This window comes from Trichosporon asahii (genome assembly GCF_000293215.1).
Source record: "Trichosporon asahii var. asahii CBS 2479 unplaced genomic scaffold scaffold00050, whole genome shotgun sequence".
Taxonomy (NCBI): domain Eukaryota; kingdom Fungi; phylum Basidiomycota; class Tremellomycetes; order Trichosporonales; family Trichosporonaceae; genus Trichosporon; species Trichosporon asahii.
Genome location: NW_014040874.1, coordinates 1,514,603 through 1,528,749, shown reverse-complemented (window position 1 = coordinate 1,528,749; position 14,147 = coordinate 1,514,603). Strand labels below are relative to the sequence as shown.

Genomic DNA, 14,147 nt, shown 5'->3' with positions numbered 1-14,147 from the left:
CCCATGTGGGTCGTTTCTTGAATACCTGGGGCCTCGATGATGCGGATTGGAGAGCAGTTTGTCTATCGCATGCATGGGTAGAAACAGAGAGGAATCGGAATATCGACCCTATTGCGCTGCAGTGTATATCCAGAATCTCGCCACTCGGTCCGCCCGACCGCTCTCGGTCTGTGGTCTGCCCCTATGGACACCCCTATGACTGCTGTATCCTGTGGTGACTCCACATGCTTCCCTGTCCCGACGCCGGCGACCACCGGGGCCACCGGGGACCAATCGCAGTGATTACAACGCACACATCCACTGTAAGCATGGCGAACACGGCGAAAATTGCTGATCAATGCAGTCATAGGTATTCTTGCCCCTGTCGGCCATATCCGACCCTCCTCTCATGTACACTCGGCGCCCGGCGAAAGCCCGTTGCGCCAAATACAGCATGCGTTTTGCACGCTGCGTCCTTTCTTTCCCTTCCATATCTCTTGACTGCTGTTCTGTCGAGTGCTTTCGAGTCGTTCCGTGTGCTTAACGACGAGTATCAACGGATCATTAACGGACCCGACTCGATAACGACCCCCGGCACCGAAGCGCAGTCTATTTCGGTCCTCCCTGACACCTGATCCACCTGATCCGCAGGCCGACGGCCCCAACCAAAGTTCGCAGCCTTCAAGTCAACAAAAATCGGAGCGTTCCCGCCGGCCACCGACCACCGACCGACACGCGGCTCCAACATTACTCAGCGTCCCGCCGCTTGCAAACCTTGCAACCACCAACTAACCCATTGAACGCGATGGGTACCATTCGAGATCCGTCGCCGTCGTCGACGCTAGCTGCGCGCGAAGCAGCGAGCGAGACGGCAGGCGAGCCGACGCTGCCGAGTAACGGCAGCAGCTCCGAGACGGAGCGCGAAACCTACGACAAGTCTCGGGACGACAAGGGCGACTCGGATGACAGCGAAAAGGGCTTCGAGGACCGTGGAATTGTCGAGCTCGACCAGGCTGGAACGAAGCGCCGCATCCGCGTAGTCGTTGAGGACGAGACCGGCAAGGAACGCCTGAAGGATGTCGGCAGCGGCGAATACACCGCGCCCAGATGGTGAGTTACTTCGTGTGGCGAGACGGCACGCCACGCCGATCCGCACGCCGATCCATGATCTTCGCTAACACACAGGCGCCACTCGCTCCCCTTCATGAAGCCTAAGCACCCGCCGCCGCCGGCACCGCTATCCATGGACGCTCCGCCAGTGACGCCCGAAGTATCCGCCAACTGGCTCAGCTATATGACGTTCAACTGGATCAGCCCCATGATGGCACTCGGCGCCGCGCGTACCCTCGAGGCGTCGGACATGTACAAGATGGACGACAAGCGGAGTGCGGGACTTCTGGCGCAGAACCTGATGACCAACTACGAGCGGCGCAAGGAGAAGGCCACCGCGTACAACAAGAAGCTGGAGGATCCCAATACGCCGCTCCCCTTCCCGCAGCGCATCACGTACCCCCTGATGCCGCATCGGGAGAAGCGCGAGGCCGACTTCAAGAACGATAAGAGCAAGAAGAAACCCAGTCTGGCGTGGGCGCTCTCGGACACGTTCGGCATGTCCTTCTGGTCTGCGGGCATTATCAAGGTGTTCGGCGACACGTCCACGGCATGCTCTACGCTCATCATCCGTGCCCTGATCAAGTGGGCGACGCAGTGGGAGTACGCGCGCAAGGGACGGCCAGGGGTCGAGTATCCCCACATCGGACAAGGTGTCGGTTTCGCCATCGGCCTCTTCTGCCTTCTCACCTTCGGCTCCTTCTGCATGCACCACTACTTCTATCGGTCCATGGGTGTCGGCGTACTTTCACGTAGTGCGCTTATCTCGGCTATCTACCACCACTCCCTGCGGTTGACTCAGAAGGCGAGAGGCGAACATCCGAACGGCAAGATCGTCAACCACATCTCGACCGACACGGCTCGTATCGACTTCTGCGCTGGCTTCGCACACATTGCATGGACAGCTCCCGTACAGTTTGTGGTAATCTGCGTGATCCTCATCGTTCAAATTGGTTACTCTGCGTTGCCGGGGTAAGTTGTGAAGGAAAAACGAGTTGGAAGGCTCGTGGAGAGGTGGATGTGTGGTGGCGGATGATTTTCGCCACTGTGGCGATCTCACCTTTCGGACCTCCACCGGCCCATTGAGCACTGCTGACAGCCCCAGACTCGCGTTCCTGCTGATTATGGCGCCCGGACAGACAGTCATGATGCGTAGGCTGTTCGCGCTCCGCAAGAAGTCGATGATCTGGACCGACAAGCGTGCCAAGCTCCTCCAGGAGATCCTCGGTGGAATGCGCATCGTCAAGTTCATGAGCTGGGAGATGCCTTTCCTCAAGCGTCTCGGTGCTATCCGTGGAATGGAGCTCAAGTATCTCCGCCAGCTGCTCATTCAGCGCTCCGGTATGATGGCCTACGCCATGTCGCTCCCCGTCCTCGGCACCATTCTCAGCTTCATCACGTATTCGCTCACCTCGCACGACCTTGAGCCCGCCACCATTTTCACCGTCGTCTCGCTGTTCCAGATGACCCGCATGCCGTACGTCCATTTTCCCTTGCTCTCCAGTCATTCATTGTATCTCTGTCTCCAGACATTTGCGCTTCCTGGTACTACAGGCGTCTGTGCTGAGGGTGGCGGAGGTGTGTGACGAGCAACAGCTTTGAGTCATTGCGCTGTGTAACACCTCGCTATGCTCCCGCTCTGCGCCCTCAGTGCACCCTGAGGGGCGCAACAGAGGGCGCGGGCGATCGAAGCTAGTGTCGATCCTCCATCAGATCTGCACAAGTGGCAAAGTGGCACCACACCTCAGTCCCCCCAACGCACCCCGCCACCTCTCCAATCGTCTGCTTCACCATTCCACACGTCCATACTCTCTCGAGAGTGCTAAGCTTACTTCTTTAGTTTGCTCATGTTCCCGATGTGCCTGTCATCTCTGGCAGATGCGCTGAACGCGCTTGGACGTATCCAGATCCTCCTCGATGCCGAGGTCAACACCGACGAGAAGATTGTCGACTACGACATGAAGGACGCTGTGGTTATCGACCATGCGTCTTTCACGTGGGACGCTGCCCCTCCTGTTGAGGATGCCGTCGCCAAGCTTGAGGCCAAGCTCGTCGCGGCTCAGGCGAAGCAGGACCGTGCCGGCCGCAAGGAGAAGAAGGAGAAGGCCAAGAAGGCTCGCAAGGGTGACAAGTCTGGCGCCACGACTCCTGCGCCTGCCAAGACGCCCAAGAAGTCCGGCGCGGTCACTCCCGTCGTTGAGGCCGAGGCCGATGTGCCGAAGGACATCTTCAAACTGCAAGACATCAACGTCCGCATTCCGCAGGGTTCTCTCACGGCGATCGTCGGTGCTATCGGCAGCGGCAAGTCGTCCCTCCTCCAGGGTCTCATGGGCGAGATGCGCCGCACGGGCGGCAGCGTCAAGTTCAACGGCTCGACGTCGCTCTGCGCGCAGACCCCGTGGATCCAGAACGCAACCGTGCGCGAGAACATTCTCTTCGGCCAGCCCTGGAACGAGGAGCGGTACTGGGCCGCGGTCAAGAACGCGAGCCTCGAGCCCGACCTCGTCCTCCTTGAGGACGGCGACGGAACCGAGATCGGTGAGAAGGGCATTACGCTGAGTGGTGGTCAGAAACAGCGTGTCAACATTGCCCGTGCGATCTACTTTGACGCGGACATTATCGCGCTCGACGACCCGCTCTCGGCCCTCGATGCCGGCGTCGGCAAGGCCATCTTCCACAACGCCATCCTCGGCGCGCTCCACGGCAAGACCCGCATTCTCGTCACGCACGCGCTGCACTTCCTTCCCTTTGTCGACAACATCATCGTCCTCGACAACGGCCGCATCTCTGAGGTCGGCACGTACAAGGACCTCGTTTCGACCCCGAACGGCAGCTTTGCGCGCCTGATCTCTGAGTTCGGTGCTGTCGACGCCGACGAGAAGGAGGCGGGCGACGAGGAGGGTGCCATTGAACAGGACAACGAGGACAAGGCTAAGCCCATTCCCCGCTCCGAGATGGTCGCGCGCAAGGGCGGAGCCATCTCGCTCATGCAGACCGAGGAGCGTAACGAGGGCTCGATCGCCGGTGGCACCTGGGGCGGATACATCAATGCCGGTCGCGGCGTCATCATGATTCCGACGCTGCTGTTCTGCGTTTCGCTCGCGCAGGTCTTCACGATTCTGACGTCGTACTGGCTTCTGTGGTGGCAGCAGGGACACTGGGGCCTGTCGAACAACCTGTACATGGGCATCTACGCGTGTCTCGGTATCGGCTCCGCGATCTCCCTGTTCCTCATGGGCTTCTCCAACTCGATGTTCACCTACTTTGCTTCGGTGCGCCTGCACGCGCTCGCCGTGCGCCGCGTCATGTTCTCCCCGCAGGCGTTCTTCGACACGACCCCGCTCGGCCGCATCATGAACCGCTTCAGCAAGGACATTGACACGGTCGACAACACGCTCTCCGACGCTCTGCGTATGGCGATTAGCACGTGCGCCCAGATTCTTGGTGCGGTCATCCTACTCGCCATCATCTCGCCCTGGTTCCTCATCGCCGTCGCCGTTGTCCTCTTCCTCTACTGGCACTGTGCTATGTACTACCGCCGCTCGTCGCGCGAGTTTAAGCGCATTGACTCGATCCTCCGCTCCTCGCTGTACGCCCACTTCAGCGAGTCGCTCAGTGGCATCTCCACCATTCGCGCGTACGGTGAGGGCAAGCGTTTCGAGGACGAGAACGTCAAGCGCATGGATATTGAGAACAGGGCCTACTATTTAACGATTATCAGTGAGTAGAGCAGTCCCCTACATCGCAGAGGCGAGGCGCGAAGAGGGACGATTGAAAGAGGGAAGAAAAGAATTGCTGACATTCAGATCAACGTTGGCTCGGTCTCCGCCTCGACATCCTCGGCTCTCTGCTCTCGTTTGCCGTCGCTCTCATCGTCGTCTTCAACCACAAGGTCGGCGGCGCCCAGTCTGGTCTTGGTCTCTCGACGATGGTGACTGTCCAGCAGTCGTTCACCTGGCTGGTGCGCCAGCTCGCCGAGGTCGAGAACGACATGGTCGGCGCCGAGCGTATCCTCTACTACGCCAATGAGCTTGAGCAGGAGGCGCCGCAGGAGGTCATCGAGAAGAAGCCTCCTCCCAACTGGCCCTCGGCTGGCGCCATCGAGTTCAACGACGTGTACATGAAATACCGCCCTGAGTTGCCCGACGTGCTCAAGGGCCTCACCCTCAGCATCGCCGCCAACGAGAAGATCGGTATCGTCGGCCGTACCGGTGCCGGCAAGAGTAGTATCATGGTGTCGCTCTTCCGCATGGCCGAGCTGCATGCCGGCAGCATCGTCATCGACGGCGTCGACATCAGCAAGATCGGCCTCCATGACCTGCGCTCGCGCATCAGTATCATCCCCCAGGACCCGCTCCTGTTCAGTGGCACGCTGCGCAGCAACATCGACCCGTTCAACACCAAGACGGACGCCGAGTTGTATGACGCCCTGCGCCGCGCTCACCTCATCCCCGCGACGGCTGTCTACGCCGCGGAGACGGTCGAGGGTGCTGACGGAGAGAAGGAGACGGCACTTATGAATGTCAACCAGGGCTCGCGCTTCACCCTCGACTACCAGGTCGAGGAGGAGGGCGGCAACCTGTCTGTCGGTGAGCGTTCGCTCGTCTCCCTCGCCCGCGCCCTCGTTCGCGACCCCAAGGTCCTCGTTCTTGACGAGGCGACCGCGAGCGTCGACCTGGAGACCGACGCCCGCATCCAGGAGACGATCCGGCAAGAGTTCGGCGACAAGACGCTGCTCTGCATTGCGCACCGTCTCCGCACCATTCTGTCCTACGACAAGATCCTCGTCATGGCCGAGGGCCGCGTCGAGGAGTTCGACACCCCCATGGCCCTCTTCAACAAGGGCGGACACTTCCGCGAGATGTGCGACAAGTCTGGCATCGGCATCGACGCCATCACGGCCGCGTCCCAGGTCCGCTTCGAGAGCATCCAGGCTGCGTCGCCGAAGGTTCAGACCGCGCAGATCGCTCCGGACAACACGACCGGGTACGACGTGAACGAGAAGGCTCAGTAGGTTCAGTAGACCATATACTATCACACGAAAAGAAACAACAAGGTATAATAGACTTAGGTACACATACAGATCATGCATTGGCATAGTGATTCGAAGCACCGGGTGGCATTGGCCTCGCGCATGGAGTGCTATGAGCAGGCGCGCGTTTCTTAGTTAGCGCATGGGCGTCTTGGTACCCGCAGAGCACCGACAACGACGACGTGACATGCATGTATGCCCGTCGGCCTGCCTGCAGAACGGGCATGGCTGGTAGACCGCACTTGCAGGTCACTGCTACCTGGGCCGCAGCAGGGACACAACCAGTACCTCCGCTCAACCTCTGTCGATATCCGCTTCTTCGGTTCCAACAGATAGCCACTCACACCATGCGTCCGCCTTTCAATCTGCCTGTTGCGATTCGCTATGCAAACCGCCAGCCCTCACTAACTGCAAGATGAAGTGGGAGAGTACAGTCAGCTTATCTAGCGCCATCATTGTTAACGCCGCCACACCCCCACCACAGCCGAGCGCGCCAGCGACCATAGCTTTATCCGACTTCGAAGCGCCCGAAATAACATGTTCGAATTGAAACCGAATTCGACTTCTAACCGAAACCGAAAGCGAGAAGGCGAAAGGATGCGTGCACATGCGCGCACGCTCGCACAACGATTGCACGCGGACCTGCGCGGACCCAGCGTCCCCTCATCAACTCATGCCTTATCCTTATCATCTCCTGCCGATCATGCACAACCCTCCCAACCCTTTGCTGGCAACAATAGTGAATGGGGTGCCGCTGGTGCGGCACCAAGCCTACCGAAACCTATCGGAAGCACAGTTTTTCCATCCATTGTGCCAACTGCGCTCCCATTCATGATTGCATTCATGAGGCTCCTTACTCAGTTACACTCAGTTACGAGGCCAGTGCAAGCTTATGCATGCCTGATCACTCACTTTCGATCCTGTTCGCTTCTGAAGCAAACGAACAAAGCAGTGTGATAGGGATCGGGCATGATCGAGCTATTCGTGGCATTGGCTTCACGGCTCGATCCAGTGGCGCACTCGCGCAACTCTATGTGCTACTGATGTTCTGCCCGCATGTGTCGGCTACGTTCCGCACGAGTTTGTCGCAGCTGCGACACATGTGGTGCAGGCGGCGTAACCTAAGCATACCTTTCATAGAGTATTGCGTACGTTAGATTACAGTTTTGTCGGTATTCGAACTGGAACAGATGGTACAGATACGGTTTCCCGCACCAGCATGCGTATCAATATCGTCGTCAGCAGCCTACCGGCCGAACCGGCCGGCAAGAAGAGGGTGAGAGCAAGCACCCCGGAGTTAAGCCGCCGCCCGCACTGAATGCCGCACTGTGTGAGTTACATGGGTGTTGAATGGGCTGAATGGCGCGCAGATCACTATTGACGCTGCGTACCCCAGCGTCGTACTGCACGCGAGTGGTTCGTGACGAATATCAGGATTTGCGGAGGTTTCGCCACGAGTATCTGACATGGACAAATGGCATGCCCTTCGTAGGTCCGGCAGGCCGGGCTGGTCTATTAGGGGTCCTCGTGGGCGGGCTACAGTGACCATGGCCGCTCGCAGTATCGACGATAACAAAATGAACGACTGAGACAAATGAGGGAAGTCGAGGGACTGAATAGAGCAGCTGGGCGAAATACAGGATCACGCCTCGGCTCCCAGCCGACTCCTGCACATGTCAGCGTCCGCACCGCATATCGAGAGTTCCGAGGCAGCGGGCACGCTCAGATGACCGGGGGGCGCGGCATGCGTCGGCGCTACCTGGCGGGGACGATTCGGATCGCCCTCCGCATTCTCGTATCGGCATTGCGGACCGTAGCGGTCAATTCCATCATTTCATCGTCCCGAGTCTTCCGCCGAGCAGTGCGCGTGGCACGGACTGCCTTGGGGCACTGTTGCGGATGCTGCAGTACTCGTCAGTGCTTCTCAGTCGTTGCAGATGCGGAACGCTATGCTCCCTCTGCGATGCCGACGGGTTCCCATTCACTCAGTTCAAGCGAAATGCCACTCCACTTCGACGTCACTACTCTGTCACGCCTTCCATTTGCACAACGACCCGTGACTTGCAGGTGAGGTGACGGAGTACGTACAACGTGACCAGCTCCGACGGGCCTGTCACGGGCGTCGGCGGCTTGGCAGCGGAACCACCTGTCTCGGGACCGGTGATGTGCGTTAGGTTGGCGAACTTGCTGTGCTTCGCTTGCATTAAACAAGCTCAGCAACGTGGTGTTCTGCCCACGTCGCTCACCATCTGGAATGATATTCCCCGAACCTACAGCTTCGTTACGGAGCAATGAGCGTTCAGTAGTTTTCAGTGATCATTCAGTAATGCTGCACTTCGTTGGCTTGCTGAAACTCTGTTTAGTCATTAGTGAAGGGCAGCGATCCTCTGGCTGCTGGCTGAATCGAACCTTGGCCACCCGGGTGTGCTGGGTGGCATTCAGCCAGTGTCCTCGGGTCACTCGGGCGTTTGTCGCAAACCTTGCGCCAGCCACACTTAGAGCTGCCCGCGACGTGCGCACTCCATCCCGGAAGGCGTGGGCGTGCCTGCTTCGCGTGGCGCCGCAGCGGCGTGCCGGCGTAGCGAGGGTGCAGCCGTGCAACGGTGCGGCGTCGCCTCCACAACTCGGCAGTCAAGACGGACGGGCCGACTGAATGTAATGGTAGAATGAAGAGAGGCATTCACATCCCATGGCTGCAATTGCAGCAATTGCAATCGAGCGGTCCGAGGCGCCGGGATGGCTGATCGCGATCACTGAGATGCGGCCCCCTTCAGTGGTGATTGCGGAGAACGTGCTGGCTGAGATGACAAGCGGTGCCTTCAGCTGCTCCCCATGAGCGTCCCAGGTGGGGACCATATGATCACAGATGACGCGATAAGAGTGGGGGCTGGCGGCCAGCATGCTGTTCAATGCTGTGGAGGTCAATCTCTCGCTAACGAGTGATCGTGCAACTCCGTGGGCGCAAAAGCACTCTGCTCCGCGGACCTCTGAACCCCGGACGTTTGACCGAGGCCGCTGCCGGCGCTTGCTAGATCTGAGCGCTTGCCGGTGCTGCCGAGTACGATCGGATGTCGACATGATTGAACTCTGATGGTTGAGCCGCACATCTTGGGGGCCCAGAGAGGTGGTATGGGCGAAGTGGAACCTGACCGGGCTGGGACTCGATTGAGGGAGGGAATTAGAGTTGACCGTTGAATACTGCTAAGGTGTTGTTGGACCCGTTTTCAATCTCAACTGCACGATTAAGCATCAATGAACACAGCGGGCACAGGAGCAGGCGGGAGTCGCAGACACCGTAGAACATCACCGAGGACAACCGATACGTTGCAGGGTTCTGGGAACATGCATGCATGATTGAGGGTCACCGAGGGTTGCTGCAACCGCGATAACGGGCAGTCAATCAGCGACCGTATATGCAACACTAGTCGCGGCAACCTGTGGAGAGAGACGCGCTAACTGGAGCTTACATGGTTGTACAGAGTTGGAACCCCCCGATTGCAGTTGTTGAATGGGGTAAATGGCAATCTACCAGCCCGAACAATGTTCGAAAGCTTGTCGTACTTCGCGTTGCACCTTCCCAGAAGGTGCAGAAACTCTCCGCGACTGCTTTCCTTACTTTCCTGGCGAAGGGATGTCCTAGATTAACTATTCTCCGGCACCCGGCTCACTCGGCACACCCCGGGAGCTCCACATTAGGTCACCTCGGGGACCACAACACGCTGCGCAAAGCGAGGTCTGCATTTCCTGCACATCGGGAGGCTGTGCGCCGCACCCCGAACCCGGCCCGCGCCCACAGCACCCTTCACCAGCTTCTCGGATCGCCCTGTCTTGAGTGACCCGTCTGCACACCTGCCATTGACAGCAGACCGAGCCCACTTTTGGACCTCTCTCGAGGACATCGCAGCTCCGATCCGCCTCCAGCCCATACGCTGAGCAGGAATGCAGATCACACCACCGGAGAACCAATATGCGATCGCGGATAGTGAACGGGCACTGGCGGAAAAACTCCGGAACGACCCTTCACGGTTGTCTTGCACCTGGTCCTGCTGGCTGCACACGCTGCACATGCTGCAAGAGCTAAGCAGAGCTTGAGCTTCCTCGTCTTCGCTTCCATCGCTCCCTACAGGACCGATTAGTCCACCTTGGTCATCATAAGGTTTGTTGAAAGGACGCCACCGTTGGGATATTCATGGTTTCCGTGAGTTTTTCGAATCCGCACGGCCCGGAAAGTCTTTGAAAGCGTTCAAAAAGTCTGGAAAGCTCGAGGTACGACGTCGCGAGGCACTGTTCGCTCGAACACATAGAATACCACACGGCAAACGATGGCAAAACGGGGTCTGCACCCACTACCACTGTCCCCTGGCATACCTGGCACCTGAAGGGGCCAGCTGTCACGTTCAAGGCGAGGAAGTGAGGCGCACCGAAGGGGGACCGGTGGATAAGCATAGTTCAATCTCCTTCCTTAGTCAGAGTTAAAGCGCCGCGGGGCATGTGATCGCATCACGCGGCCCTTCAGGTGAGGGTGCGGTATTGGGCGAAGTCCTGACTCCAGCTCCCTTATTCTGGACATGATTTGCAGAGCACCGCCTGCGATTGTCCGACCCTTCTCGCATTAGGGCGGGGAGAACCGAGACGTCCCCGCAACTGTCGCTTCGACGTGACATGTAAACATGGCGATGAGTCCAGCCTCACCGGTGGGCATGGTGGGTTGCAACGGTTGGTCCTTCTACCGTCTGTCGAGGCATTCAGTTACGTTTGTTGCTGAGACAAGTGACGTCTTGAGCGGAATTCCAATGCTTCGCTCTTACGCAACATCTTAGACATGTCAGGCGAGCTGCCCACCTTGCTTCGTTACGGGGAGCTACGAGGTCGACAAACGAGTGTGCAGTGGACAGGCTCACTGGCTGCTAGCGAGGTTTATCCCGATCTTCACCGATCCCCAAGGGTTAGGACCCTTGGATCACCCCTCTCAGCGGAGACTATGCCGAACGTAGCTATGCCGCTCTGTGCCGCTCCTGCCGAGATAGGTTGTGGCAGGGCTCTGCGGGCTGTTGCAAGGGCTGCGAGCGCGCATTATGAGAGCGTGACTGACTTTGACGTTCCGTGCAGTGCAGAGTTGCAAGATAGGGGCTAGCTTTGAGATGGCAGGATATGCAGGAAAATTCAGAGGTCTTCAGGATATAATGATCTGAACTTTAGTTTCGAATGTGCCGGCAGAACACAGCCGTATTCAGCAGTCGTTTTGTCTGGACGTCGCTGCACCTGAACTTAGCTGATGTGCAAGATGCGCCTGACAACTGCAGACATTCCAACGGGTCAGAGCCGAGTAGAAGCAGCAAGCTCGAGGCAATGTCCGTGAGCCCACAATAGTTCTCGATGGGCTCTGAATAGACGAAAGGAGTACGTGCACCCTTCGCTTGCCGAGTCCGGCATGTTCATCGACCTTTTTACGCTTCCATGATGACCAGAAGTAGTCGAAGAAGGTGCCATGCGGAAGTCGTAAACGGCGCAGTAGAAGCGACGCTATGCATAAGGCTGAAACTGTAATGCGTAAGTTGTTCGGTATTGCGAGATTTCTGGTAAAATTCTTTGACCCATGTGCGCGATCGCAAGCAGATGTCCGTAAGCAGAGTGCGGAACACATGCCCCCAACACACCGGAATGGCCGCCGCGCTCGCCACACGCGCATGCACGTCGCGAGTGACAGCAGGCGGCTTTAGAGCTTAGATGTGATACAAACAACCCTCGGGCACAGATCTCTCTCAGGTGTAAGCCCAAAGTGCATGCATTGTGTTCAGTCTGATAACGTGAAGGTCTTTCACCGATGAGTGTTTCTGCGGCTGCTTCGCGTGCGTGGACGCGCAGCGGTCGGTCATGACTGCCGCGGTAGTTCGAGATAAGATCTGGGTGGTACACTTAGTCCGCGGAGCGGATTGGACGGTGTGCAGAACTTCGACGGAGATGACCTTGACGATTCCTCGAGCGCTGTTTGGACGCTGAGTAGGCAGGTGCGGAAATGTGAGGCCTCGATATGCTGGAAACTCTCGATCGCTACGGCATCGTCCCGTCGCGATCGTGGAAAAGGACGAGAAATAACGAAAACATCGTATTCAGCTCACCTCAGGCACCGGGCAGCGGGCAGCGAGGGTCGTTCAGTGGTTTTGGCGGTAGCATGCGTTCCACTCGCATTCTTGGGGTCTTGCTGAGACGAGGGTGACGTGTGAGGAACAATGCATGCATCACCGCTCGCCGTGTCGTGTGATGAGGGCAGCGAGACCTGCGCGGACATTGCTTGCATTCAACACATTCAGTCAACGCAGAAGGGCAAGGTGGAAGCGTTACACTTTCTTGGTGCCTTGGTGCCTTGCAGAACATCAGAATATGCCTGGACCTTGGCCATAGTAGTCTGGACGAAGGAGTAGCGGAAGAGTTCTTCCCCGTGGGTGAGGCTATGGTGAGGCTGTCAAAGAACGGGTGAACGGCCGAACCGTTGATGGATATGCAGAGTCCATGCCAGCCAGGCAGAGCGGAATAAGCATAAACGGCTGGCTGGGGAGCACAGCTCAGTGCGGAATCGCAGCCGGTCTGGAGCAGGAGGCCGTCATGTCTCAGGAGCGTACCATTGCTGTAAGCGAGGGTATCTACTCCCTGCGTTCATGTGCCCGCGTCTCCGCTGTTTTCCGTCCTCGTTCGAATGGAAGCTCCCTCGATCCCAGAGGTTCGACGGATTCGACGCTTATCGTGTACGGCAGGAGGCGTCAGCAACGTTAGCCGTGTGTATGGGACTTGGCCTTTGGTCTTGGACATTGCCAGGGATAGTGGACAGGGTGATGCGGGCAGTGACGAATGGCGAGGGTCACGACAGGACACCACAGGACACGGCAGCGTTACACCTCTGTATTTCCTGGCCAGTATTCCTGATCGACCTGATTGACATTCTCGTTTGTCGGCTGTGGACTTTGCAGAGTTCAGAGTTCGAAACAGCGAACAGTGCGTGTGTGAGGCGGCACTAGCCGGAACTTGCTGGCCTGAACGGTGCGAGAGGCATGCTGCAGCCAGTCGGGTTGTATTGAGGCATTGCGCAGCAGAGGGTAGTGAGAGATACGCGCGTCTCAAGTCAGTGCTAGAGTGTGCGGCCCGGCGCACAGATCGCTTGTAGCGAGTATCAACCTCCCGCTTGTTCGTCTTATGCCAACTGGTGCCATATGTCTGCAGTGGGCATGTGTATGCCGCTCATGTCGGCACGCGGTACGGTGAGCGGCACGGCAATCGGCAGGCCAAGCTGGCCAGACGGGCCAGACCAGTGCAGCTCGCTGTTCCTCGACCGCTAATGAATGCTGCTGAATGCCAGGTCATCGGTCAGGCCTCCGTCTCGGCATCGCCCTCGCCGAGCGATCCTAGCGCCTTTGCATGCTGTCACCGCCCGACCGAGGCGATACCGGCATACTGGCACATATGGTGCTGGCGTGTGCCGTTGCGTGCCGAGCGAGTCAGGTGCCATGCATGCCGTTGAGCATGGTCCATCTCGCGGCGCATGACGGGCTAGGTACGGTCGGGGTTCGGCGGCAGCACGTCGGTCGGGCGCGTCGGGCGGCGGCGCACAGGCGCTTTCGGGCTGGCACATTGGCACAGTGCGGGGCGAAATTGGACGGAAACAATGTGCACGGACGCACGGATAGCCAGCGGGCAGCGGGTGATGCTGCCCATCGAGGGTCGGGGAGAGGGTAGTCGCGCAGAGTCCTGCCATACTCCCAGATGGACTAGCCAGGTGCTAGGCGTGTGCCGCTCGCGGGGCCTCTCATTGCATGCTGGGGCAGGGGTCGACTTCGTGTTTCGTAAAGCGACCAACGGCAACCAGACGTTAAAGGTGGCCGTCTGTGCTATTGCAGACCCGTTAGTGCTATCTTCGCACCACGATCGATCGTGGTACCTTCATAGTGGTCCCGCGACCCGCCCTCCATCCGTTCCGGCCGCTCGGACCCAGCGGCATCGGCATCGTGTTCCATGTCCATACTGACCATCCGGT

At 58.5% G+C, this 14,147-nt stretch overlaps 2 protein-coding genes across 2 annotated transcripts; both read left to right on the top strand.

Annotated features, from left to right (window-relative positions):
• Positions 1-784: 784 nt before the first annotated feature.
• Positions 785-6,103, top strand: A1Q1_01751 (ATP-binding cassette transporter protein YOR1; the record flags this gene model as incomplete). The annotated part of the gene is made up of 5 exons (XM_014324790.1): positions 785-1,089; positions 1,165-2,061; positions 2,195-2,566; positions 2,930-4,809; positions 4,896-6,103. The coding sequence occupies 5 exons, from the start codon at positions 785-787 to the stop codon at positions 6,101-6,103; spliced, it is 4,662 nt and encodes a 1,553-aa protein (XP_014180265.1).
• Positions 6,104-10,943: 4,840 nt separating this feature from the next.
• On the top strand, positions 10,944-11,255 carry A1Q1_01750 (uncharacterized protein; the record flags this gene model as incomplete). Its single annotated transcript, XM_014324789.1, has 1 exon — positions 10,944-11,255. The coding sequence occupies one exon, from the start codon at positions 10,944-10,946 to the stop codon at positions 11,253-11,255; it is 312 nt and encodes a 103-aa protein (XP_014180264.1).
• Positions 11,256-14,147: the final 2,892 nt, after the last annotated feature.